At 53.7% G+C, this 27,275-nt stretch overlaps 1 protein-coding gene across 1 annotated transcript; it reads left to right on the forward strand.

Moving 5' to 3' along the window:
- The first annotated feature begins 210 nt into the window (after window positions 1-210).
- XKR7 (XK related 7) lies at window positions 211-23,320 on the forward strand. Its single transcript, XM_039237676.1, has 3 exons — window positions 211-809; window positions 20,875-21,077; window positions 22,365-23,320. The coding sequence occupies exons 1-3, from the start codon at window positions 211-213 to the stop codon at window positions 23,318-23,320; spliced, it is 1,758 nt and encodes a 585-aa protein (XP_039093607.1).
- Window positions 23,321-27,275: the final 3,955 nt, after the last annotated feature.

The following is a 27,275-nucleotide window of genomic DNA, read 5'->3' on the forward strand; positions in this document are numbered from 1 at the left end:
GAGCTGCCCCCATCCGGCCACAGCCCAGGCGGGGTGGGGGAGGGACGGGGGCGGCGCCGAGGAGAATGAATAATTGAAGTAGAGGGGAGGAGGAAGAAGAGGAAAGGAGGAAGACTAGGAGGCGGGAGCCTCCCGCACAGGGTCCTCCCCACTCCGCACCCCACCCCCTCCGCCGCCCGGAAGTCGCTCCCCGCCTCCTGCTCTACCAACATGGCCGCGAAGTCGGATGGAGCGGCGGCCGCGGCCGGCCCGGGGCCGGAGGGGGCGGCCGGAGGAGCCCCCTCCAGCCCCCGGGGTGGTGCAGGCGGGCGCGGGGAGGCGGCGGCGGCGGTGGCGGGGGGCCCCGGAGTAACCGGAGCGGGGGGCTCGGGGCCGCGCTACGAGCTGCGGGACTGCTGCTGGGTGCTGTGCGCGCTGCTCGTGTTCTTCTCCGACGGCGCCACGGACCTGTGGCTGGCGGCCTCCTACTACCTGCAGGGTCAGCGCACCTACTTTGGCCTCACGTTGCTATTCGTGCTCCTGCCCTCGCTGGTCGTGCAGCTGCTCAGCTTCCGCTGGTTTGTCTACGATTACTCGGAGCCCGCGGGAGCCCCGGGACCCGCCGTCAGCACCAAGGACAGCGGCACCGGCGGGCCCTCCATCAGCACCAAGGACAGCGCCGCCGCCTTCCGGACCAAAGAAAGCAGCCCCGAGCTGGGGCCCGGGTCCGCGCCCTCCTCGGCCAGCGCCTACCGCCGCCGCTGCTGCCGCCTCTGCGTCTGGCTGCTGCAGACCCTCGTCCACCTCCTGCAGCTCGGCCAGGTCTGGAGGTAGGAGAAGCGCAGGTGGAGGGAGCTGAGCCCGAGGAGTGGGGGTAGCGAGGGGGCTGCCCGCCGCCCCGGCCCTGCTCTGACCTCTTCAGGTCCCCCTTGCGTCCTGACCTCCGCCCCGCCCCACCCTATTGTAGTTCTGATTTCTTCTCTGCCAGCTTCTCTCTTGCCCTCTGCCCTCAAACTCTGACCAACCTCAGTACCATCCTCTCTGATCTGGCCATTGAGGGAGGAGGGGATGGGGCAAGAAGAGAGAGAAAGTGATCCTCAGGGGCGTGAATAAGGAGGGCCAGGGGCTGAAGGGTTATGAGAGGGAAGCTTGGAACAGGGCCCCAGGGCTCCCTCCAGCTTTGACCCACTCCTCTCTGCCTGAGTGCCAAGCCTCAGCTTAGGAAAGATCTCGGAAGTCCTTCCTTGCTCTCAAAGAGTCTCAGTTTGGAATTGCAGTCCATTCCCAACCTCCCAGGAGAAACAATCTGAGGCAGCTAAATGAACATCCCGCCCAAACTTTTTGGACTTCTGGTTAAGGGTGTGCTGGACCCTGTTGAGAAGCTGTCTTCTGTTTTCCAGGACTTCCCCCAGAGTCTCCCCTGCCCTGACAGAGCCAAGGGGATTTGAGATTTGGAATCTGAGATCAGATGGCCACTAGCTGTCCTTTAATCCCAGGACAGTAAAACAAAACTGAGGCTTTGTACAAGCAGCCCACTTCCAGGCTGTCTGTTGAGCTGAGCTAATTGGAGACAGGGGGAATTCTGAACCTGGGGCTCCCCCTGAATCAGAACTGCTCTGGTAGCTTAGGCTCTACTGTGCCCTGACAGAATAAACTTGCCCCCTGTATGGCCTTAGATACCTCCCTCCAAGCCTCTGCTTCCTCACCTGCGAAATGAGGGAGAATTCCTACTTATCTCATCTCATTGGTCTACTATCCCATTTTCTTACCTGTTGGGATGGTAGGGTGAGAGAAAGTCTGTGTGAAGGCCTTGCAGACTGTAACGTATTTTGGGAATGTAATAGATTACCATGGTCACAGATGTAGAGAAATCATGGAAAAAGTCAAAGTCACTGTAGAGACGTAAGGGGTGATTATTGGTGTTGTTATATTTATTCTGCTACTTGTTAACGCGTTCTGCCTAACTCAGAAGATTCAGTGCTGGGCTGAGGGTTGGAAACAGGACTCCCAGGGTTTGTCCCAGCTGCTCACTTGCTGTGTCACCCTTGTGGTGGTGCTGAGTCTCTCTCTGCCTTGGTTTCCCCATCCATGCCTTGCCGAGATGATGTGTATTTTTCATTTAGCTTGCCCTCGGGGAAAGGGGAGGTGGAGCTCTATCCACACAAGGTGGTGGTATTATTATTAGCTTGACACATAAAAATATTCATGTCTACATCCAGGAACTAATCTGCATTTATCATTCTGTGCCCGAGTGGACAGATGGTGATAGATATTTTTAGATTCTGAAATGGCAACTTCCTATTCTTGGTAGCCAAAGCGTCATTCCCCCTTTCCCTTTAGCCTAAAATGGACCAGCTGCCCCTCAACTCACTGGCTACCTCAAACCTCCTGCTCCCCTTGTTTAGAATCTACTTACAAGAAACAAATACTTCTTTCTTGAACATAAACTGACTTTCCCTCAAACAGGGCAAAAAATGACCATGGGGTAGGAGTGGGGGTCTCAGGCGAGTGGCTAGAGGTGGCTGAGGGTCCATTGAGCTCCATGGCTTCTCAGATAAAAGGGCTAACTATTCCCACTCTCCCCCATATGTAAAGTGAGGAGGTTAGGATGAGATGATTTTCCAGGGATGACAAACTGATGTCCCCAGGTTTGAATATGGCATACAAAAGTGTTTTGTTTGGCTTTTATAGTATTTCAAAAACCAAGAGTTACAGCTTTTCTTGAGGGAGAAAAAAGGAATCTAGCAGTATCAGGTTTATAGCCATTTAGACCTGGGTATATGTCTCCAGTTTGTCCAGCTCCATTCTCTTTGATCACATCTGTCTGAACCATTTCCCTTAGGCATTAGGGGCATGAGAGCCCTAATTTATAGTTCTATAACAATTATTTTATTAAGCACTCACTTTGTGCCAAGTTCATTGGTTGCCTCTTTTACCTGTTTCATCTCTCATATCCCTCCTAATAATCCTGTGATGTGGCTGTATTATTCCTACTTAACAGCTGAGGTAATGGAGGCTCAGAAAGGGGGCATCCTTCCCCAAGGTCACACAGCTAAGGTGTAGAAGAGCTGGGACTCCGGACTCTCTGCTTTCAAAGCCTAAGTTCAATTTATCCACCCTGCAGCTCTTGCCACAAAAGTGTCCCCCAAGCTCAAAGAATTATGAGTCTGAGATTCCAAGATTCCAGGAGATAGAAAGTCAGGGCTTCTGCTGCACTGAGATAAGAACGTGAAGGGAGGGGGAGGAAGGTGAACCATACGGGTGAGGATGGGGAGACAGTGTATATCGTGGGGAGAGTGCTGGACTCAGGGTGAGGAGATTAGGAAACCCACATCTTCATCAGGGTTTGCAACTAGCTTGCTAGGTGACCTTGGGTGAGACTCTTCCCACCTCTGGGCCTCAATTTCCCTGTATGTGAAATGAGAATATTAGATTTAATGACCTTAAGAGCCTTCCCTTTCTGGAATTCTGACTCTGGGACTACTTATCAGAGCTAAAGCCTCTGGGCCCCTGCCCCAAAAGCTCTGCATTCTAAAATGGCTAAGTGTCTGGCTAAATGGAGGAAAACCCAGACAAGACAGAGAGAAGCCACTGGGGCTGGCGTTCCTAGAAATTAAGCAACGTTGGCATATGTTTGCTTAACACGTGAAACGTTCCCACAATGAACATGTTCACTGTTCAGCAGGTCTTGGTGCAGATGTTCTGAGTGGTAGAACTTGGTGTAATGAGGCAGGAGAGGTATGTCCGAGCCCTACAGGACCAAAGCTGGGAGACTGGCCAGTCCACCTTCTGATCCCACACCCTCAATTCTGAATAAAATAGTTTGAGTTTTAAAGATATCTTTCAACTCCTCAAGCTTATACAGTGCTGAATCAAAAGTCTGAATACTTGAAGGAGCCAGGGAACACAGACCTGTATTGGTACATGGGTTCAGTTGATAAGGCTGGATTCTGTTCCCAAACAACCCCAGGAAAATGGGCATTATTATTATTTTAAACCCAAGACAGGGCTCTGAGGAGGGAGAGGAAGGGAAGGAATTCATGGACCATGCACACCCACCATGATCCAACAGGCCCCGTATGAGGGGCTCCAGGCACAGGATCTCATTTTACCCTGAAGCCGCCCCACTGGTGGCAACTGATACACCCAATCAGACAAGAAAGTAAGGCTCAGGTGACATCAAATAACGCATCCAAGGTCACCCACTGAGGAAGCAGGGGGAGCTGAGCTCCCAACCCAAGCCCAAGTCCTATCTCTGGGACCACACAGTGGTTGCACTGGAGGATCCAAGAGCAATGGCTCCCCACACACAAAAAAGATTAAGCCCTTAGAAAATCAAAGCCAGATCCTTCGGTGGGACAAGAAGCTGGCTGTGAGCTGGACAGCAACCTGTGTTTTCATCCCTCCCCCTCTCCCCAACCCCAAACCACTGAGCTGTTAAGCCACTCAGGGTTGTTAAGCCAATTAAAGTCCCAACCCTGTGTTCCCTGACCCTGTGGGCAGCAGAGCGTAGACCATGAATCCTGCTTTCCCTAATCTTGAACTCACTGGGCCCAAGCTTTGCCCAGATAAGCATAGTCTGCTAAGCCAATTAGTGAGAGATGATCTGGCATAGGATTCCTCTGAGGCTGTTAGGATCTGGAGACCCCAAAATGGGGAGGAAGGCGGGGGGGGGGGGCACGCAGGCCTTTAGAGGGAAGGCCTCTATGTCTAGGCCCCAGCACTAATCCCCCTGTCTCCTCATAAACCCTGCACTCAAGAGACGTTCTGAAATGAATTAGTGACCTACTGGGTGAAAAAGTCAGTCTCTGGGAAGCCATGTTCTTTCTTGGCTTAATGGTTAAGAGCACCGACTTTGGATTCAAATGTCCTCACTTCAAATCCTGACCCTACTGCTTCCTATATGTGATTGTGATGAGCTATATAATCCCTCTGTGCCTGAGTTTCATCCTTTGTAAGCTAAGGACCATAATAGGACCACCTCTTGGGTTCTTTCTAGGGTTTAACATGATAATATGTACCAAGGATTTAGCAGGGGGCTGGCCCCATTGTTAAGTATTCAGAACCACTGGAGGTGATTAGTGCCATCAGCCTGGGCTTTGTTTCCTGTGGAAGGAGATTTGTCCACTTCACACATAGCCAGGGAGGGGCAGGAGGGCAAGAGGGCCTCAAACGTACCTGTGCACTTAATCTATAGTCATTCATTCCACAAATATGTGGAGCACGTACCAGGCATTGTGCTACATGCTAGGAATAGAGTGGTGAATAAGATAAAGTCCATGTTCGCATTGAGATCAACAGTCTAATGGGGGAAACCAATAAGCAAGTAAAATCAAATATAGTGTATATTTTAAATGTACTATAAAGTATAATGAGTCAAATAGTAAGTGCTATGGAAAAAGTGAACCAGGGCAGGGGGCTACGAAATCCCAGGGAGGAGGGTGTGGCTCTTTGAGATAAGATGGTCAGGGCAGGTCCTTGTGGGCAGAGGGCTGAATGAGGTGAGGGTGAGCTGGGTGTGGAGGCCTTGGGAAGGATGTCCAAGGCAAAGGGAAACAGAAGAGCAAGGGGAAGTCCCATGTGGCTGAAGCAGAGGGTCTCAGGACAGTGTAGGACATGATGGTTGACAGGTTGGCAGGGGCTAGATCACACAGGGCTTCAAAGGTCACAGGAGGACTTGGGCTTTCATTCTGCATGAAGTGGGAGCCCCGGAGGATTTGAGCAGAGGAGGAATAGGGTCTTGACTTATGTTTTACAACGTGTACTCTGGCTACTGGGAAATAGACTGGAGGGAGGCCAGGCTAAGCCTGGAGATTGTGACAATCTGGCTCCAGGATCCGAGTGAGGGAAGATGGGGGCTGGGCCAGGGTAGTAGTGGCGGTTGGTGGGGGGGACTGTTTCAGGCTGAGTGGACAGGGTATCTTTCCCTCTTTTGTCAATTTCCCCATGGGGGCCAGAATGTTAATGGTAAGAATTCGACTCTGGAATGAAATCAGCCATATCCTATGTTGGCCACTTTCTGTGATTTGGGGCAAACAGCATAACTTTTCTATGCCTTGGATTTCTCATCTGCAAAATGGACATTCTAAATAATAGTACCTTTCACATGTGGCTTGAGGGAGTAGTTAAATAATGTATAGATGGTGTTTCGCACAGTACCTGGAACACAGGAAGTATGCAACTCTTCTTAGCCATTACTATTTGTATTATTATTTATAAAGCCGGCCAGGGAGTGGATTCCATAATGGTTTTCAAGCCGTTTCACTCCCTTCTCACTATCCTTTCAACTGAACTCTCTGAGGTTCTCTTTTCTGATGTCTTGGGTACCTACCTAGGGTTTTGTTTTGACAGTACCCCAGCTGAAACAGGTTTACAACCCCCTGAACTCAATGACCGTCCACAAGGTCCCTCCCAGCTCTGACTTGGCGGTGTTGAGTTCTAGTCCAACCCCACTTCTACCTCCTGGGAGGCCCCTCTCCAGGAGGCGCTCAGCCCCCCACCCCCTTCTCCCTGCCCATCCGCCTGCAACAGGCCATTAGAGCTGCTCCTAACAGACACAGCGGCGGCAGTTGGGCCCAGCGTCCCCTGTTTGATCTGTAAAGACCACACAGGAGAAGCCCTGTGGGGAGGATGGAGGGCTGCCAGGAAATGGCTTTGAACCCCGGCAGCTGGGGCGAAGGTCCCTAGGGAGCAGAAGGAAGATGGGCTGGGATCTACTCTGGCCTCTCCATTCACCACCCGGCCTTTGTTAGGGTCTTGAAATTTCTCCCCTGGGAAATCCTATCAGCCTCCAGTTCTCTCCATCTCACCCCACCCCAACCCACCGCCTCCACCTGCAGCCGAAAGGATGGCTGAATGCTCAGATCTGACCCAGATGCTTTAGCTAGGCATTAGGGCCCTTGATCACTTGCCCTCTTCCCTCCTCACTGCTCTGTATGCTACCTCCCCCCCACCCCAAAGCAAAACACACACATTTTTTTCTTCATGCCCCTGAGCAGCCGCCTGTAGCCCTTCTGGCAACACTCTGTCCCATTCTCCTCCCAGTGAAATTCTGCACATCCTTAAAGGCGGGCTCAGATGCTGCCCATTCTGAGAAGCTTTCCCCGAACAAACACGTTCTGCCCTCAACCCTTCAGACCCCACCTCCCACTCTCTCACTCGGGCAAGTTGTTTTTCATCTAAAGTGGAAGTTGTTTACTTGTTTTGTCTGTTTGTAAAGGAACTATATACTCTTGTTTAAACCTCAGCATAGGAAAGGTATAAAGAAGACTACCCTCCCCTCCCCTCATTATCTTGCAGGGGGGGCAGAGAGGTGGGGTTATGAAAGATTTCCACTTACTAATTAGCTATTTCTTGTATTGCTTAAAGATTTTCTTTGGTTTTTAATTAACCAGGATATACATGTATACATTCACCTGTTTTTTAGTTATTTATTTTTATTTAAAAATTTTAAATGTTTGTTTTTGAGAGAGATAGTGGGCAAGGGGCAGTGAGAGAGACACACACACACACACACAGAATCCAAAGCAGGCTCCAGGCTCCGAGCTGTCAGCACACAGCCCAATGCAGGGCTCAAACTTACCAGCTGCGAGATCATGACCTGAGCCAAAGTTAGACCCTTAACCGACTGAGCCAGCCAGGCACCTCCTGAAAATTATAGTTACTTTTATAGAAACTTCAGTGAGATCATTCCTCTTCACCACAATTCTCTCAAGTAGGGAGTGTGGTGATAAAGAATAAGGATTGTGGAACTCAAACTCTGACTCTGCCATGTGTGAGCTGTCTGACCTTGGGCAAGTCATTTAACCTCTCCTGGTCTCCTCATCTGTGAAATGGGATAATAATGTCCCATGGCTAGACAAGTAGCCACTGTGAAGGCTTATTGATAATATATGGAACATGCTTTGCCCAGGACTCGGCATATCATAAGTGCTCAATTAGTGTTAGCATTATTAGCCCATGTTACAGATGTGGAAATTGAGGCACAAAGAGGTAACAGCATCCCAGTTAGTAAAGAGCAAAGCCAGGGTTCAAAGTGATGCAGTCAGGCTCCCAAGCCAACATGTGGAACTACCAAGCAATACTGCCTTCTGCTAGTTAAGTGTATTCCTACAACACAATCAATCATGTATTGCTTTGGGAAGAGGGGGAAAGAATCAGAAAGATATTTTTAAATTTTTATTTGAATATAAAGTACCCACTGTTAACATCCTGGGTTCTTCCTCTCAGACTTTCCCCCCAGGCACAATTACTCATTCCTCTGCAGCCTCACAGTCCTGATTATCTTCTGTTGTGATCGCCTGCCCACCTAGCTGGTTTTCCTACCAGATTACAAGCCTCCAAGGGGGTGAGGCCTTGCTCTTTCTTTCCTCTGCCCCCCATGGTGACTGGCCCAGAGCAGATCCTCCAGTGCTGTTGAGGACCTTGCACCTGGCCAGCTTTGGCAAGGTCCCTAGTAGTTACTAGAACATGAGTCTCTTGAAGTAGGCTTTGTCTCTGCAGCTGATGTGGGGGGCGCTAAGGTAGTGTGGGATCCCGGTACGGTGTGGGCACAGCTGGGGTCTGCAAGGCCTGTATCTGCAGCCTTCCAGACTGTCAGTGGACAAATGCGGACTAAGGGCAATGCATTCCTATTTGTATAAGATGTAGTAGGCACAGCCCTGGGGCTACGTTCCGAGGAGGATACAGGTTTGCTGGCATGGCTGACTTCAGAGACGGATCCAGTAGGTCCTCAATAAACATCTGTGTGAACCACATGGAATCTTTGAAACCAGGCCCTTGAGCAAGACACTTAACCCTCTAGAGTTCAGTTACCCCCATCTGTAAAGTCCAGCTGGGGGCTCAAGAACACTGGCTGAATTCCCCAGGACTCAGACAAGACGGCTGAGGCACTGCGAGCTTAGAGTGCTGGTGGGCTCACGGCTCCGTGACTTCCTACTAGTGTGGCCCGGGCCAGCGGCTTCACCAGCCAGAACTCCAGTCTCATCTGTGAGATGGGGATGGTGATAGCATCCACTTCTTTAAATTTTTTTTAATGTTTATTTATTTTTGAGAGAGAGGGACAGAGTGTGAGCAGGGGAGGGGCAGCGAGAGGGAGACACAGGATCGGAAGCGGGCTCCAGGCTCTGAGCTGCCAGCATGGAGCCCACCGCAGGGCTGGAACTCACATACCACCGCGAGATCGTGACTTGAGCCAAAGTCAGACGCTTAGCCGACTGAACCACCCAGGCGCCCCTAATAGCATCTACCTCTTAAGGTTCTTGTAAAGATGTCCTGAGAGAATATAAATGCATGGGGCTTTCACATACTATATGCTCAGGAAATATTTACTGCTATCACTATTATTACTGGCCCAAGTAACAGCCCATCCTATTTACTTGGTCCCAAGATAGTGGGTGAAGGAGGGGCAAGGAGAGTCCTAATGCTTGCTAACCCTCATCCACAGTCTTTCAAGGAAAGAGACTTCTTCTGTGGTGCCATTGATAGCGTGAGGACAGGTCCCAGGGAGGTAGAATCTGTTTGAACAGGAGCAAGAACACCCTGACGATCAAGCTGCCCAGGAAAAGAGTGGGCTGTTCTGAGGGTGTGAATTCCCCAGCGCTTCCCAAGTGCAGACAAGAGTGACTGACTTTGGCAGGGAAGCTGTAGCGGGGCCTCCTGCTCTCCGTTTGGAGGGTAAACTAGATGCTCCCCAAAGCCCCTCATGGTTTTAAGACTCTGCGGATCGAACTTGGGGGCTTTATGAGGCTTAGCTGCCAGATCACAGGTTGCAAATCGGTAGCCCAGGGGCCAATCCAGGCTGAGGATGTGTTTGTTTGGCCCACACAGTATTTTCTCCCTACTGCTTGATGATACTGTTTATTATGGAAAATTTTTAGATATACAAAAGTAGAGAGAGCAGGATAATGATCCCTTGTGTGCCACCATCCTGCTTCAACATTTAACTCGTGCCCAACCTTGCTTTACCGAGGCCAGCAGCGGCCGACAGAACTTTCTGCTATGATGGAACCACTCTACATTTGCCCTCTTCAATACGGTAGCCACTAGCCATGCATGACTATTGAGCATTTGAAGTGTGCTGGGTGTGACTGAGAAACTGAGTTTTAAATCCTATTTAATTTTCATTAATTTAAATGTCAATAACCGTATGTAGCTATGTCCCAACATAGGGACATGCTGATGTTGGAGAACACAGGTCTAGACCCCACCCTGTGTCTTTCCCTTCCATGTTATTTTGAAGCAAACCTCAGACATCATATCACCGCATCCATAAATATTTCAGAACATCTGTAAAAAGAGAGATTCTCAAAAGTATAACTAAAATACGTAATACTGTTATCACACCTTAAAAGAGGAATAATAATTTCTTTAAAATTCATATGGTATTTTAAAAAAATTAGTTGCCAACGTTTCCAGGTTGGATTTTTGTTTTTTTTTTTTTTTTTGCATAAATATCCCATTTTTCCATCTATTCTTGAAAAACTGAAAGTCCGTCTATGCAGGGTTCATACTTTCCCAGGGCAGCAGTCAGCTAGAGCTGTTCTGCTCTCTAGACAAGGCACCCATCTATCCTTTCCCAGAGTCCCCCATAATATCAGCTTGGTCTCTCTATAAGTTAGGGTCCCCCCAGGCCAGGGACAGAAAGAAATGGTGCTTTCTCCCTGCCTGGGCCTCCAAGTACTTTCAGATGCCACCAGGAGACTTGACCCTGCCCCCTTGCCCCCACTGGCTCATCCCTTCCCTAACAGGGATGACTCTGCCCAGAGAGAGATATCAGGAAAAGAGAGAAGGGGGAGGGGGGTGCAAAGACCCCTAGGCTAGAGTATAGGGTCCTGAGTTTTAGTCTCTGCTCTGCACACATTTCACAGATGGGGAAAGTAAGGCTCAGACAGAGGAGGAGATCTGGCTGCAGGCAGACAGTGAAGGACGAACGAAGGAGGTGGGAAGGTGGGAAACATCCCAAATGCTTTGCTCGAGAGAGGGGCTGCCTACTTCCTGCTGAGTGAAAAGATGAGCTGATAGCAGTGGGTGGGAGGGGAGAGGGTCTCAGCTTTTCAGGCAGAGCCTAAAATTAGTGGCAGGGAAATGTTTGGCCTTAGCCCAGCAAAAAGAGAGAGAGAGAGAGAGAGAGAGAGAGAGGGAGGGAGAGGTGCTGTGACTCTGCAGAAGGCTGCAAGGAGGAGGGAAACAGCCCAGCTCTCAGCACCACACGAAACGGGAGCCAAACGTGTAAAATCACATTCTTTTCTGACATTTATGACTCATTTGGCTGCCAACCCCAGGAAGGTCCCATTTTGCATCCTTACAGGAGTGCTCAGCATTGAGGGGTAGACAGATGGGGAGCAAGCCTCAGGGCCGTTCCAGAGCTTCCTGGGCCCCGCTGCAGGTAAGGTGGCTGTATGAGCGGGGGCCCAGTGTTTCCCAGAGAACCCAGAGACTGTAGCTGAGTCCACAGGGCCTGACTCAGCCTACTCTGCCCTGATTTGAGACGAGATACAACCCTGATGCTTCTGGCTATTGACCTTGGGCCAGTCACTTCTCCAAATGCCTGCTACTTGCATCTGCAGTCCATGCCCTTTTGTGGGGGGCCACACTCCACTCTCACCTGTAACTCGTCTCCCACCTTCTACCCTTTCCTCTCTCCCCTCTGTTCCCCACAGAGTGTTCCCTCTAAAATGCAGGAGTGCTGGTTACCTCTACCATTGCTCCCTTGTTTTAAACCTCTCCATGGCTCCCCATCAATGCTTCACCGTGGCGCACCTCACCTCTCACTTTCTCATCTCCTTCTCTGAGCTCTAGCCATTCTGACCACTTACTGCTTCCTTGCAACTCAGGGCCTTTGCTCAGGTCGCTCCTCTGCCAGAAATTCCCTTTCCTCCCTCTGTCACCTGGTTAATTCGGATGATGGCCCAGGAGCCACCTCCTTCAGAAGCCATCCCTGACTGCCACACCTTTACAAGCAGGGTCAGGAGCACAGAATCCTGCTCAAAGCATGCCTGGAACCTTCGGAATGTTTGTCGTTACAAGTTTACACGATGAGTTAAACAACGTCCCGGTCTCCCATGGGGCAACACCGCATGGGCTGGGTCTGTCTTCCTCACTGTCATGTCCACCAGCACTTTAGCACAGTTTCTGGTGCCAAGTAGGTGGTCACAAATGCAGGCAGAGTAAATGTCAAATAAACCTCCTCTCTTCTGAGACTCCATTTCCTCATCTGGAAAACGGGAATCATGCCTATGAAATCTTACAGGGCTGCAACGAGGATTTTAGCAAAGCACATTCAGAAGGTCTCTTTGATGAGCTGCAGTTATTTTTAAGACCCAAAGCAGATCCTGCCCTATGAATTTTCTCCAAGGGGACTTCTCTGACCCTCTGCCTCCTGGGAAAGCCAACCTAGGAACAAATCTCAGGTCTACCAGGCACTAAACTGGAAACTACAAAGCCTCTCCTTCTTTCTGGGGTGTCCGAGCCAGACAACTCCTAAAGCCTCCCATAGGTCAAGTGCCCAGCACTGGGCTCTGTGCTTATCACCGCTTTCTCATTTCATAGATACCCCATGAAGTGGGCATTGAGCTGAGGGGCTCAGAGAAGGAAGCAACTTGCCCAAGGCTATACAGACCGTAAATGATGGGTCCAGAATCTGAACCCAGGTCTCCCTGACGCCCAAGGATTCTTCCTCTCTGCACTTGACCGCCTTTACTTGGAGGAGCTCATAAAGCAGAGTTTATAAAGTACATTCACAGGACCCCTTGATATCAGGGTCATGAGTTCGAGCCCCACGTTGAGTGTGGAGCCTACTTAAAAATATATGGATAATCATATATACATATAAAGTACATAATACATAAAGTACATTTACACATTCACTCTTTCAAGAAACAAATATATATTGAACATTAACTCTCTGCCAGGCACTAGGGACATAGCAAAAACCAGGACAACCATGGTACCCACCATCGGAGAGACAGGCAGCAAATATGTAAGCAAGAAATTAGACCACTTCAAATTGTGACATGTGTCCTTAAGAAATCAGGGGCGCTCCGTCGGGTAAGCGTCTGACTCCTGATTTCGGCTCAGGTCATGAGCTCAGGGTTCATGAGATGGAGCCCCACGTTGTCAGAGCAGAGCCCTCTTGGGATTTTCTCTCTCCCTCTTTCTCTGCCCCTCCCCCACTTGTGTTCCCGCCCCCCCCCCCTTTCTCAAAATAAATAAATAAACTTAAAAAAAGGAAACAGGGTGACAGGACAGAAAGTAGCCAAAGGGTGGGTAGAAATGCTTTGGAAGTGGGGTAAGGGGGATCTGGGCAGGCCTCTCTGAGGGAGGTGACCCTGAGCTGAGATGGAAAGACTGAGAATCTGCCAGGCATTTGTGGATCCCCCTCCCCCCCACATCCAGGCAGAGGTCCTGAGGCTGGAATGGGCTCGGAATCTTCAGGAAACTGCTGGAGAGGCATGAGAGGGGAAGGGGGAGGAAGATGAGGTCCCAAAGGTGGACAAACCTGGGTCACACTGGGCCCCCAAGGTCATGGTGAGGATTTTATTCTAAGATAGGGAGGGTGTGGCACGACCTGATCAGGATTTCACAGGATCCCTCAGGCAGCTGTGTTAAAGATAAGCTCAAAGGCAAAGAAGGAAGGCAGGAGACCTCGGCCACCACTTGGAGTTCAGTGGCCTGCACCAGAATGGTGCCACCTGGTGGAAGGAAGTGCTTGGGTTCAGGACACCGCTGTTGGGCCCTACTGTTACCAGAGCTGGATGGGTGGGCGATGGGCCTGACGGCTGCCCCCTCTGCAGTAGGCAAGGACTCGGTTATAGGGCCCATTTTTGCAGAGGAGGACCGAGGTTCCCAGAGGGGTTGGACTTTCCCAGAAAGTCCAGTGAAGGATTGAGCCTGAGTCCTCTGACTCCAATTACTAGTGTCACCTCTCCGTTTTCTCTGAACCCATGTCATTCCAGGCAAAGCTTGTAGGTCCATCCCTGTCCAACACAGGTCTTCCCTTCCATACGGCACAGCCCCCAGGGAACCGAATCACGTCCGAGGCGGGCGCCCATGGAGAGCCAAGCCTCAGTCCTAGGTCTGGCACTAACTTGCTGTGTGACTTCATACAAGCCACACTCCCTTTCTGGCTCTCCCTTTCTTCATCTGTAAAATACGCGTAATAATAGTACCCACCTCAAAGCTCTGCCCTGAGGAACCCACGATCTGTATAACAAGGCTTAGCGTACAGTTGGCACTCAATAAATGTGAGCTATTATCATTATTATTAACACCTGAGCTATTATCATTATTATTAACACCCGCACACCATCCCCCTACATACCTACAGAACAGTAATGGGCTCAGCTCTTGTGGGGGGTTCCTGCACCTTCCCATCAGTCCCACCTGCTCACCTTCCAGAATCTGCAGGCCTGGCCCGTGTGGGAGACCAGAGAGCCAGCCATGTGGGGGGGTGGTTCCTGGATGGAGCCCGAGTGGGGGAGCCGCGGGAAGCTGCTGTGTTTTTGGCCCGGAGCCGTGAGGGGGAGTGGAAAGGGGCGAGAACACACACTCAGAAACGCCGAGACCGACAGATGGAGGAGCTGAGGATGTGAGAGACGCAGACAGACAGAAACCCAGAGTCGGGAAGGGAGGAGCAGGCAGGGAGGACGTCAGGAACGCTGGCAGTCATGTCGAGCCACGAGCTGAGCAACAGACCACCAGACGGACCAAGCAGCCAAGAGACTGACAGACAGGCAGACAGACCAACAGGCAGACTGAGGATCCTAGAAACAGATAGACAGACACACAGAAAAGCAGGCTCAGGATCCAAAGGGACAGACAAGCTATCCTGATGTCTAATGGACAGACGGACTGATGTTCCCAGCCTCTAAGGGCAGACAGATAGGCTGACCCAGGTCCCTAAGGTCAGTCTAACAGACGAACACAGATTTGAGAGGCAGCAGGACCCACAGTCTACGGGACAGACAGGTGGTCTGACCCAGGGTCCCCGGGTGGGACTCGCTAACAGACAGATTGACTGACTGACAGAAACTGAGGAACAGATCAATAAATAAGCTAACCCCGCTTTCAAGGGAGAGACACACAACAGGCCGATCTGGATCATAGACAGAGACAAGGACTCAGACCTGGTCTGAGGGCAGACGAAAGGATGGGGCCAAGCTGGCCGTCTGCACGGAGACGGAGGCCCGGGCCAGAAATCCTGGCTACTTCCGGAGGCTCCTGGTGATACAAGAACAAAAAACAAGAGAGACAGGGTGACCCAGGCACTGGGCCCAGGAGCTTCCTGGCTTCTCAGGGGCACGGAATCCCTTGAGCCTTCCTCCTCCCTTCCGCCCACTGAGTAGAAGCTCCCCACGTCTGGGGGACCCTGGGATGTTCCTGGGTCACAATAGCAATTAGACCCAGGAAGCCGGGAGTGAGCTCCGTCCATCTCTTGACCCTGCTCTCAGGGGCCCTGGGGTCTAGAAGAGATAGGTTTTTGCATCCCTGAGTAAGCGATTTCATTCCCCACCTGCTGGCTTCTCTCTTCCCTAGGATTGTGTGGGTTCCCCCCACCCAAACCATCCTCAACAATACACACTTATCTGCTCTTCCAATTTCCTCCCAGACAGGCTTCTTCTTCTCTGAGCACAAGATGGGCAGTCAGCAAATGAACCCAAAATAGATCTCCGAGCACCTGTTTCCACGCTGTAAAATGGGTGGCCGTAAACCTGTTAGGTTCTGGTTCACACCGGTCTCGAGCAGTTTAAGTCAACGTTGTGTGGGGTCCAGCCAGGCTTAGAAATATCAGGGAAGCCTTCCTGGAGGAGGAAAGACAGACATGAGTCAGCGAGGACAGGAGTTGCCCACAAGGTGTCCTGGCAATAACAAAACTCAGGCAAAGAGCCCCTCCAGGGTCAGGAGAAAGACACAGGCGAACATTCTCTCACCTTTCTCCATGCAACAAATATTTATTGAGTGCCTACTACAGGTGCCAATGCTGAGAACAGTGCTGGGAAGACCCAAGACAGAGTCCCCACCGTCAGAGAGGCCAGTGGTAAAACAGAAAATAAATGTGTCAAGTAACCAACCAGATTGTTTGATAGATTATACTAAGAAGATCAGACAGGGCAATGTGAGGGATGAGACTGGTGTGGTGAGGGCAGAGGGCCCCCCTGGGATGGCCGACCTGGGAGGCCTCTCTGACAAGGTGACATGGGAGCCGAGGACGACTCAGCCACCGGGAGGGTCTGGAGAAGCGTGTTCCGGTCAGAGCAAGTAGGAAGTGCAAAGGTCCTGAGTCAGGAACAGGCTCAGCTGGGTCTGCGGGACCTCGAGGCACCTGGGATGCCGGCAACAGACGTAACAGTGGTTTGAGAGGAGAGAAAGGTGGGGCCAGATGGTTCAGGGCCCACAAGCCAAGGGGAAACCGCTGGACTTTATTCCAAGTGTGATGAGAAGCCCCTGGAAGGTTTGGAGAAGGGGAACGATGTGATCTGACTGGGTTTCAAAGTATCCCAACGGTTGCCACGTGGAGAGTGGACTACAGGGGGCAGGGGGGGACGCAGGGAACCCACCCAGAAGGCAAAGGCTGATGGTGGCCCTGGACCGGGGTGGTGGCAGTGGAGAGAATGGGTGGACCCGAGATGCCTTTAGTTAGAGACCAGATGCGCCCCACCCCCCAGGTTGGATTCCTTTCCGAGATGGGGCAGCCTTCTCTGGGGGTGGTGTTGGTCCCATTTGTGGTGAAAATCAGCTTCTTCCAACTTCCCTTCCAATAGGGTGAAACAGGGTGAGCTTCCCGGAGGAGGTTTCAAGAGAGGCGGCTTAGTGATCAGGAGCCAGAGGCCCCCACCTAACACGTGCTCCCTCTCTCTCTCTGTGCACACCCTCTTAGCGAATGAATTACTTTCCAACCCATCACCTCATTCAGTGCTCACAACAAAGAGGAAAATGAGGCTCAGAGAGGCAAAGAGACTGCCCAAGGCCACACAGCATCCAGGCCAGGGCTGGGAAGCAAACGCACAAGCCCAGCATTTTGCCACCTTGCCCTTCTGATCCCCACCCCAGGGGCTGTGACACAGGCAGGACTGTGAGTGCCGGCCCCTTCTGAAAGAAGGTAAACCTGAGGCACAGGGAAATGAGGTTGCATGTCCTGGGCAGGGCTGTTTTAAAACCTTTGTGGGCCCCACATCTATCAGGCATATTAAAATGCAGCTACATCAAACACCAAATGTAAATTATATATAACCAGATAAGAGCCAAATTGCAGTCGACTGGCTGATACCATGTTCTGTTTTGCAGACATTTAATTAAACATTTATTAATTTTGATTCTGCAGTTTTTCCCTGTGTTTTAGAGCCAATTTTTTTCCCCCAGGCCTCCAACATTTTGCTAGGCCCATGAAAACCTCACAGGGTCTTGGCGGCGACCATTTAGTGCCGGCTGAAACAAACAGCCACGGTTTCGGATCCTGTTGCCAAAAGAGCAGAGTGAGGTTGAACCCATGTCCATTCCTCCCCAGAATGCAGCAGGGTCCCTCCACACCCCCTGCCCAGCACCACGTTTTCGGGACTCAGAGGCCTCCTTCTTTCCCCTCTCCCTTCCCTGCTCAGCCCACAGCAGCCCTGGGCTGGGGGAGCCCTTTGTCTGCCATTATCTGGGAAGAGGGGCCTTGGGAGCTGGCAGAGGAGGGGGCGGGGAGGTGGGCAGGCGGCCTGTCAGGTGGTGAGGGATGCTGGCCAGGCCAGGGCCTCCCTCATGCTGACCCGGGCCAGGAAACAGATGGTCCTCCAGCCTGAGAGAAACTTCCAGGGTGTCGCCCTCCCCCAACTCCCCAGGCCCCTTCATGTTGGACCAGCTGGTCTCTCCTCTCTGTTCAAAGCCAGAGCCACAGGAACGGGGAAGGGAATAGGTCTGGGGGTAGATGGAGGCTGTGTTCTGGGCTCCCCAGGAGTTCTGGAGGCCATCTTGCTCTCTCTCTCCGGTAGCCTCCTGCCACCCCCCACCCCTGCCCATCTCTCCTCTACTCTCTGCCCCTCCTCTGTGCCCTGCCTTAGCTCAGCCTGTCATCGCAGGCCTGGACCAAACCCTAGCCTCTCCTGGCTGTCCTCCAAGCCAGCCTCCAGAGCGAGCTTTCTAAGCCAGCAAGCCGATCACATCGCGCTGACTGTGGGATAGAACGCAGATTTAAAATAAAATATGAACCTTTCAGTCTGGAGTTTGGTGCCCTCCACAATTTGAGTTCCCCTCCGGCCCCAGCAAACCACTGGCCATTCCCCTAAAAGGCCATGCCCTCTCATGCCTCTATGCCTTTGCCTCGGCTGGTTCTCCTGACTGGAATGCCTTTCTGCCTCCTGCGTGCCATTAAATCCTACCCATGCTTTAAAACTAAGATGAAATGTTTCTTCTTTGGGAAGTCTTTCCTGATCTCCTCTCTGCTGAAGCTAAAGTTACCCATCTCTTCTCTGGGCTCCAAAGCATCTTAGAGCATCTATTTCAGATCATAATCTTATCTCTGTCCCTTGGCTACAGGGCCTGGCACATAACAAGCGATCAGAAGATACTTGGTAAGGGAATGAATGAGTCTGGCTGCAGGGATCCTTAAGCGGTGGGGAAGGCAGGGGCCTAGAGAATGGGAGGTACAGGGAGACAAATTTCTGCTCATCAGAAGAAACAGTCCAGTCTTGACGGTGCTCAGAAGGCAAGGGCCCTGTCTCAAGAGGTAGGGACTTCCCCTCAAGCAGAAGGTATAAACACATGGGGCTGGGAATTGCCGAAGGAATTCTAGCATTGCATGGGGGAGTTAGACTGAGGGCCTCTGCATTTGTTGAGTCTGTTTCTGAGGGACCAGCCCTTTTCCCCTTCCCAGCTGCTGGTCCCCCACTGTGTCACACTGAGGGTGTGTCTACACCATTGATTGGTACTGGAAAGACCCAAGGATGGGAAGGATAGCCCTGAATGGGATGCTTCTGGCCACATTTTGGGAGAGGAGAGTTTGAGTCCCAGAATGTTAGCTCTAAAAGGATCTCCAGTCATCAGGCCCATCCTTCTTGTTGGTAGATAGGGAAACTGAGGCCCGGGGAGGGCCACACCATTTCTCTGACTGGGATACTCATTTGGAGAAACTCTGGGTATCAGCTGATCCCAAATCCCAGGGAGTACTGTGATTCCCGCCTTGGGCTGGCAACACACACCTGAATACAGCTGGTCCCCAGGTTCCCGAACAACATCTTCAAAATGCCAGCACTTCACATCTGAGAGTAGACCCCCCAAATACCTGTTCCTCAATTTCAGATTCAAGTAATAGGATCACTGGATCTGTGTTGGGATTTTCTTCCCTGATTTCTGGAGAGAGAACATCTAGAGGAGCACTCTCTGGTTTCAGCAAAGGGTGTGGCTGCCCCATGAGTCAGAGAACTGGGGGGCTTAGGGAACTTGGGGGGCAGGGTCTATGGCTGCAACAACCCAGGGCAGGGCTGCTAGGCAAAGAATAAGGGCAAAGAGGAGAAAACACATCCAGAGATCTGGGTGGCGGGCCCCTCCTTTCTCTTCCGACACGGGCCCTGCACTTCATAGGTGCAGACTATATTCTCATCCATTTCATCCTCACAGCCACTTTGGGAGGGATTCACTAGGACTCAGAGAGGGTCTGGCTCAAGATCACGCGGTATATTAGAAGCAAAGTCAGGACTTACACTCAGGACTTCAGGACCATACCCCCTACTGGGTGACCTGAGTTCCATTCAATTAAACAAACTTCCAACACAAAAGCAAGCAAACAAACAAACAAAAAAACCCTTGCAATTATGCATGCGTTCATTCTTTGAGCCAACACAGATGGAGCACCTACTGTGTGCTAAGAACTGAGGGTACAGCAGTTAGCAAGCTGACCTAGTCATCCTTACCGAGTTCTCAGCCTGGGGGAGATGGGTGCCTAACCAGGCAGTTACAACCCACTGTGGGTTTGACAGGAGCCTGGGAGAGGTCCCTGCCCCTGGAGGAAAGTGGTTAGCAGAGGCTTCCTGGAAGAGTTCATGTTTAAGGGCTGAGCCTCAGAAGAAGAGCAGGAGTTGCCAGGTTTGGGGCTGGTGTGGGGCTGGAGAACGGAGGACGGGGGCGGGGGGGGGAGGGGGGGGGCAGGGGGAACAGCAAGGGCAAAAGCCCAGCAGTGAGGGAGAACACGGAGAGCTGGGGGTCTGTGACCTGGGCAGACCAGTTGGAGCCATGACGTTTGTTGGGAGAAATGGCTCAAGAGGAAGCAACAAAGTCTCATGCCTTGAGATCTATGAGCAGCTTCCTTGTGTCCCGCGGGGGGGAAACCTGGGCACCTAGAGGTAGGGTTGGGAAACAGGCCCGGAAGCTGGGGGCTGGCACCAGGGTGTGCTCCTGAAGGAACCAGGCTGCCTGGGTTTGAATCCCAGTTCCACTGCTTCCTAGTCCTGTGACCTTGGACACGTGGCATACCTCTCTGGGCCTCAAGTTTCCTCGCCTATAAAATGACGATAATAACGAGGCTACTAGAACCTCAGTGCACACTGTAAAGTGTCAGGAATCCTGCAAAGGGAGCGGGTCCCAGAGCAATAATGATGATGAGAATGCTGAATTAAGGGCTTACTTTGTGCCAAGTGCTTTAAGCTAATGAGCGCGCATTCGGAGTTCCCCGACGACAGCCTGGCGAGGCGATCCTTCCCTTATGCCCACGTTACAGCCTTGGAAGCAGGTCGGGCTCGGCGCACTTTACAGATTGCACACGGCGCACTTGGCGCTGGGTGCTCACGGCCCGGAGAGGGGAGGACAACGGTGGCGTGGCTCGGGGTGGGGGGGGTGTGGAGGGGGGCGAGGTGAGAGCTGCTATCCGGACGAGTGCGCGGGCGGGGAGGGGGAGGGGGGCTGAGCACCGCGTCCCTCCCGCAGGTACCTGCGCACCATGTACCTGGGGCTGCAGAGCCGCTGGCGCGGGGAGCGGCTGCGGCGCCACTTCTACTGGCGGATGCTGTTCGAGAGCGCCGACGTGAGCATGCTGCGCCTGCTGGAGACGTTTCTGCGCAGCGCGCCGCAGCTCGTGCTGCAGCTCAGCCTCCTGGTGCACCGCGGCGGCGAGCCTGACCTGCTGCCCGGTGAGCCCCGCCCCGCCCCGCCCCCTCCCTCGGGGCCCGCTCTCCTTCCGTAGTCCCGCCCTTCCTACCACCCCCACTCCTGCGCACTCCCAGTCTCGGATCTGGAGGCCCCGCCCCGGCTGCTCTCACCACCCTCCTGGCCCTCGGAGACCCCCTCCCCCCCACCCCTTCCCCCCCCCGCCCCTTCCCCCCCCCGCCCACTCACCCAGCGTGTTGGGAGAAGCCTGGCCGCTGCACCCTCTCGCCTCCCTTTGGCACCCCTGGGTGCTGCCCGCTCTCGCCCTCCTCCCTTCCCCCTTGCCAGGGCAGAGCGGCCCCCATTTCTGCTCAGTCCGGAGAGGCCCTTGACCCCGCCACCACCCCTCGGACCCTTTCCGGAGTTCCCTGCCCTTCTTTCCCAACGTGTCCTGATCCCAGATTGCATCCCCTGGGGACACGCCTGACCCACGGATCTGCGCAGCCACCCTCAGTCTCCAGAGAGGCTGTTTACCTACCCCCTCACTGGCCTTCACTCCCTGGGGACCCTTCCCAGGCTTACCTGGCCCCCATGCACTCACCCCCAACCTTGCCCCTTCCTTAACTCTGGTGGACCATGCCAACCCCTTCAGGGTGAGACAAAAACACCTGGGCAGCGCCTGCCCTCCACCCCCACCCGTGCTCCTCCCACCCAGACACCTCCCATCCCACTTTCAATGACCCGAAGGGTTTCTGTCACCACCCTCAGGCCCCTGGGAACCCCTTGCCTAGGGTGCTGGGCCCCAGTCAAAACTTCCCACCGCAGATTTCTTCCCATGCCCTCAGCTGTGCTCAGCTTAGATGCCCCTCCACACACCCCGGCTTCACCCTGGTGGCCTATAGCTACTAACAGTCCCCTCCTGGCTCCTCTGTGCCCTAATCATGACCCGCCCCTCCAACTCTTCACCTCCCTTTTCACTCCCAGAATCCCGGACCCTAACCTCCCACTCTCCCACCAAGACTCCTGATCCCTGATGATCCTATTCTAGAGACCTGGCCCTGACCTTCACGGAGACCAAAGTCACCCGCCTTCCCTCTCCCTTTGTGCTCCCACTCCTCCAGAAGTACCAGCCCCATCCACTCTACCTTCCCCCAACACTGCTCTTGAAGACCACCCCCCAGACCCTCCCCGCAGCCCTCCTGACTCCTAGCCCCTTGCCTCCCGCCTCCTCAGAACCCAGCTCCTGACCCAGAACCCTCCCCCTCTCCCCAGACCCCAACCCGGACCCACCCCCTAACCCAGCCCGCCCTGCCCTCACCCTGTCTCTGCAGCCCTGTCCACCTCTGCCTCGCTCGTGTCCCTGGCCTGGACACTCGCCTCCTACCAGAAGGTGCTGCGGGACTCACGGGACGACAAGCGGCCGCTGTCCTACAAGGGTGCCGTGGCCCAGGTGCTGTGGCACCTGTTCACCATCGCGGCCCGCAGCCTGGCCTTCGCGCTCTTTGCCAGCGTCTACAAGCTCTACTTCGGCATCTTCATCGTGGCCCACTGGTGCGTCATGACCTTCTGGGTCATCCAGGGCGAGACGGACTTCTGCATGTCCAAGTGGGAGGAGATCATCTACAACATGGTGGTGGGCATCATCTACATCTTCTGCTGGTTCAACGTCAAGGAGGGCCGCAGCCGCCGCCGCATGACCCTCTACTACTGCATCGTCCTGCTCGAGAACGCGGCGCTCACTGGCTTCTGGTACTCCAGCCGCAACTTCTCCACCGACTTCCACTCGCTCATCCTGGTCTGCGTGGTGGCCTCCAGCTTCGCGCTGGGCATCTTCTTCATGTGTGTCTACTACTGCCTCCTGCACCCCAACGGGCCCATGCTGGGTCCCCAGACGCCCGGCTGCATCTGCCCTGAGGCCCCAGGACCCTGTGGCCCGCCGGCCGACGCGGTCACAAGCCCCCCGAGGTCCCTGCCGAGGACTACAGGCACTGAGCGGGATGGGGCCTCAGCGGGGGGTGAGCGTGCAGGGACCCCCACGCCGCCTGTCTTCCAGGTGCGGCCTGGCCTGCCTCCCACACCAGTGACCCGCACCTTGCGGACAGAGGGGCCTGTCATTCGGATTGACCTGCCCCGTAAGAAGTACCCTGCATGGGATGCTCATTTTATTGACCGCCGGCTCCGGAAGACCATTCTGGCGCTGGAGTACTCGTCTCCTGCCACGCCCCGGTTGCAGTACCGGAGCGTGGGGACCTCCCAGGAGCTGCTGGAGTATGAGACCACAGTGTAGGCCACGGTGTCCCCCACAAAGAGGGACAGGCTTGGCCGACCCCACATCGACCACAGATGTGTTGAGCCTGGAATTTCAGGGCCACCCAGCTAAAGGGGTGTGGATCTGTCGGTCCAAGTGCAGCGTGGCCCACCATGGGTTCTTGCTGGTGGGGGGCAGCCTGTGGAGGCCCCAGCCCTAGGCCTGTTTGCGGCCCTGTGGCCCATTTCCTAAACTCCCCTGAACCGGGGCCCAGGGAATCAACTGGTGCTACACTCCTCCTGAGCTGCCCCACTTCCACGGAGCCCTCCAGGCCACGTCGGGTGCCAGGGCCGCGCACCCTCTCCCCTGCCCGGAGTCGCCCACATGTCGCTCCTGGCGGACCTGCCAGAGAAGACGCACTGTCTGGCGTCCATGACCTAGGCCCTGTGCTCCTCTGGGGGTGTCGGGGGTGGGCGACACCTCTGAAGAGGGGAGATCTCTGAGAGGGACGGAGGAGGCCATGGAAGTGAGGTCCGGAGCCTGGACAAGAGGGGGATTAAAGGAGGGAGTTGGGGTGGAGGGTGACAGGAAAAGAAGCCCTGAGGCAACTGACGGGGTCCAGGCCCACAGAAGCAGGAAGAGATGACAGGTTGGGGGGAGGGGAACCCTCAATGCACAGCGGAGAGAAGGTTTCCAAAGCAAGCTCATCAGGAGCCACTCGTTGTCGTGGGCACTGTCGTGCGTGAGGTTGCAGACACCTCAGGTGAGATGTTTCAAGGAGCCATTCTTTGTTCTAGATGAGTATCTAGAACAGTTCTAGATAAAGGTCTTGAATATAACAGATACTCTGTCTGGTGAGGTCCTGGCACACTTAGCAGGGGGACATTCTTAATTCTGGATTAAGTTTTCACGCACTTAGATGATAAAATGTCCTAAGGGGTCATTCTGATCTGGATTCTGTGATGAGGGTGAAGGCACTGGAGCCCTGCTACTCTGCTTTGGGGGTGGTGGGGAGGGCAGTTTTAGCCCCTGTCAAGGTGGCGGGGGAGGGGGCTCTAGAACCCCATGCAAGTGGAATATTCACGGAAGGGGTACTCCAGTTCTAGATTTCTGGAATTTATAGGAGTTCTGTGCCCCACCCCCACCCCCCTTGGTCCATAGCCACCTTCCCCAGAGGAAACTGCCCTCACAACCCTTGAGACGTTTCAACTGCCAACTGGTTTCCAACTGGAAAAAATTAGCTCTGGGGACATGACATAAATGTTGGCTCTCAGCCGCCCTGCAGATGCAGCTCCTTGGGATGTCAGTTTTCCAGCTGACTTGTTTTGCCTCCGATCTGACAAATCTCTAGGACCCGTAGTCCATTCTCGAACATCCCTGGATGCCCATGGGACCCCTTGCCCACGGCCCCTCCTCTCTAGCTGGGACAGCCAGTCCTGCGTATGGTGGGGGAGTATGGATGCAGAGAAGTAGGCAGTTCTGTGGGGTGAGGGGACAGAGCCTCTAAGCTGAGCTTGGAACCCCCCCCCCAACTACTGTGTCCCCACTCCCCCCTGCCAGCAAAGGTGCGTTCACTGCAAGGGCCCAGCAGATGATATTAAGGACAGATGCAGACCTGGGCTGGGGGTGAGGAGGCACATGAGAATCCTAGACTATGCAAATTAGAGAGGCACTTTGCCCTCTCTGGTTCAGCCTCCCTTGGGTTAAAAATGGGAAACTGAGGCCCAGAGCGGCAGCTAGCCCCACAGGTCCCAGACTCCTGCTGCCCCATCAGATAGTGACAAGTGAGGGTGAATGTGCTGAGGATATAAGGAGAGGACCACATTCAGCACGCAGGGTGGCCCCAAAGGCAGAGAGAGCAGGACTGCCCACATACACGTATACACAAGCACACACCACACCTGTGATGCAAGTCACCTCAAGCCCCCCCCCCCCGGCACACAGATGACTGCATAGACATCCACACAGGCCCAGATGGTGAGTGTGTCCCTCCCACACATAAAGAATGCTTTTTCCACTTTCTTCTACTTCCCCAATCCCTAAGAAGCCTCAGGAACCAGGCCTGAAGGGGATGGGCGGGGGGAGGTCGGGGCTGACCCAGATCCCCTCCGGTGGGTTCACCCATTGGGGAGGTGGACACAGGTCCTGCCGACTGCTTCCCCAGGGCTGAGTGTCTTTTTCACTTCAACTTGCCCCTGTTTGCTCTACAAGGGAGCTGTTATCAACCCATCTTAAAAAAGAATAAACTGAGGCTCAGAGCAGTGACCTGAGGGTCTGCCTTGGTGAGTTGTTTTACTCCCCAGGGTCCTAGAATGGCCCATCTGGCTGCCCCATTATCCAGCATCTTAGAAGGAAGAGTTGGATGCCCTCCCCGGGAGCTGTAAGTCACAGCTCCAGAAGGCACCGGAGAACTGGGGACAGGGGGGCCGAGGAACAAGCCGGCAGTGCTAAGAGGCGGCATGAGGCTCTCAGGGAACCCAGGGCCACGGTTTTGGACCGCGCTCCATCCCCACCCCTACATCTCTCTCCCACGAAACTGCCTTCAGAGCTTCTGCGAGGACAACCGAGCACTGGAAATGGCCACAGTCAGAGGGCCCTGGAGCCGCCTTCTCCTGCTTCTCACCCTCAGGAAAGAGCTTAGCCTCTCAAGGACCACGCTCCACCCCACCCCCCAAGGAGCCTGGAACTCCATCCCTTCCTGTCCTGAGGTCATGCTCTCCACTGGCCTGTCCCCTACTTCATCTGGTCCCTGTGAGTCCTCTTGTTTTACTGGGATAGAGGAGTCAGAGTGGATAAGGGACATCATCCCATTCATTGTGGTTTTGGTTTGTTTTGTTTTTCTGTGACACAATCTACCTCAGCCCGTCCCTCTCTTCCTTGCCAGAATTGGACCCCCTGGGTCCCTGCCTCCTGCTTCCCAGTCTCTGTCCTGCACCCCAGCCTGGCTGCTTCGTCCTTCCTAGAATCCCTACAGGGCCCTCACAGTGAGAGAATATTTCAGAACCACAGCCCAGAGGGACTTTAGGGTCCCCTAAGCTACCTGCCCTCCACATGTATTATAGAAGAGAGATGGAGGCCCAGAGAGGGCCAGGGGCTTGCCCAAGATCACACAGAAAGTCAGTGGCAGAGTTAGGCCTTTCCTGGAGCTGAGAGGTAGTTGGGTCCCTCTTAATTTTGCCAGGAAGAGAACGGGGCACTGAGAACCAAATTCGCCCTCAGTATCTCTACCCCCAGGAGACCACGTCACCACTTCCAGGATAGACTTCTGTCTCCTAGTTTTCTGGAACTGATCCCCCAGCGTGTTGACTGTGCCCCTGAACCTCTCCAGGCACAACAAACCCCTTGTCACACCTCCATGTGCTGATGTACCACGTGCCTTGTAACTGTCACCCCAGTTAGACAGCACAGACCTCCACCCCTCCCCAGCGCGGGGGGGGCGGTCCTCAACGAAAGGCTTTCTTGGTCTCCTCCTCTCATCTGTCCCATCCTGTGTCTCCCCCAGATCTGCCTCACCCCCTGCCGCTCCCTGCGGCACTGAGTCCCACAGAGGCATGTCACCAGAAGAGTTGGCGAAAGCGAAGGCCAGGGAGGGCAAAGCCTGGTGAGGGCCAAGGGCACTGGAAGTATCCAGGGAAGACCTTCCCTGGCAGCCCCAATGCCCTCTGAAGGGCTCAAGTCCCACAGGTCCTTCCCTTGAGCGCACCTGGGGGCTTGGAGTTCACAGACACCTTAGGCAGTGGGGAGGTCTTCCCAGATAAGGGTGTATGGGTTGCAAGTTCAAATGCCTTCAGGTAATGAAGAAAAGGAGAGAAGGGCAAGTGCTATACAATAGGGAGTGGTGGGGAGTCTGGAAAACACTGGGAGGGGGGCGGTACATGCCCTGCCTATTGGACCTAGAACTCAAATGTTTAAAAAACCCTGTGCTGGCCAAACTAATCTCAGGCTTGGCCCATGGGCTGCCTGTTGGAAATCTCTGGTTCAAAATGTTGAGAAT

The sequence above is a fragment of the Hyaena hyaena genome, unplaced genomic scaffold, assembly GCF_003009895.1.
Source record: "Hyaena hyaena isolate Hyena2069 unplaced genomic scaffold, ASM300989v1 scaffold_131, whole genome shotgun sequence".
NCBI lineage: Eukaryota > Metazoa > Chordata > Mammalia > Carnivora > Hyaenidae > Hyaena > Hyaena hyaena.

Coding starts and splice junctions, on each gene's coding strand:
- XKR7 (XM_039237676.1), top strand. CDS start 211: ATGGCCGCGAAGTCGGATGGAGCGGCGGCCGCGGCCGGCCCGGGGCCG. Junction 810..20,874: donor CAGCTCGGCCAGGTCTGGAG/GTAGGAGAAGCG, acceptor TCCCTCCCGCAG/GTACCTGCGCACCATGTACC. Junction 21,078..22,364: donor CGAGCCTGACCTGCTGCCCG/GTGAGCCCCGCC, acceptor CTGTCTCTGCAG/CCCTGTCCACCTCTGCCTCG.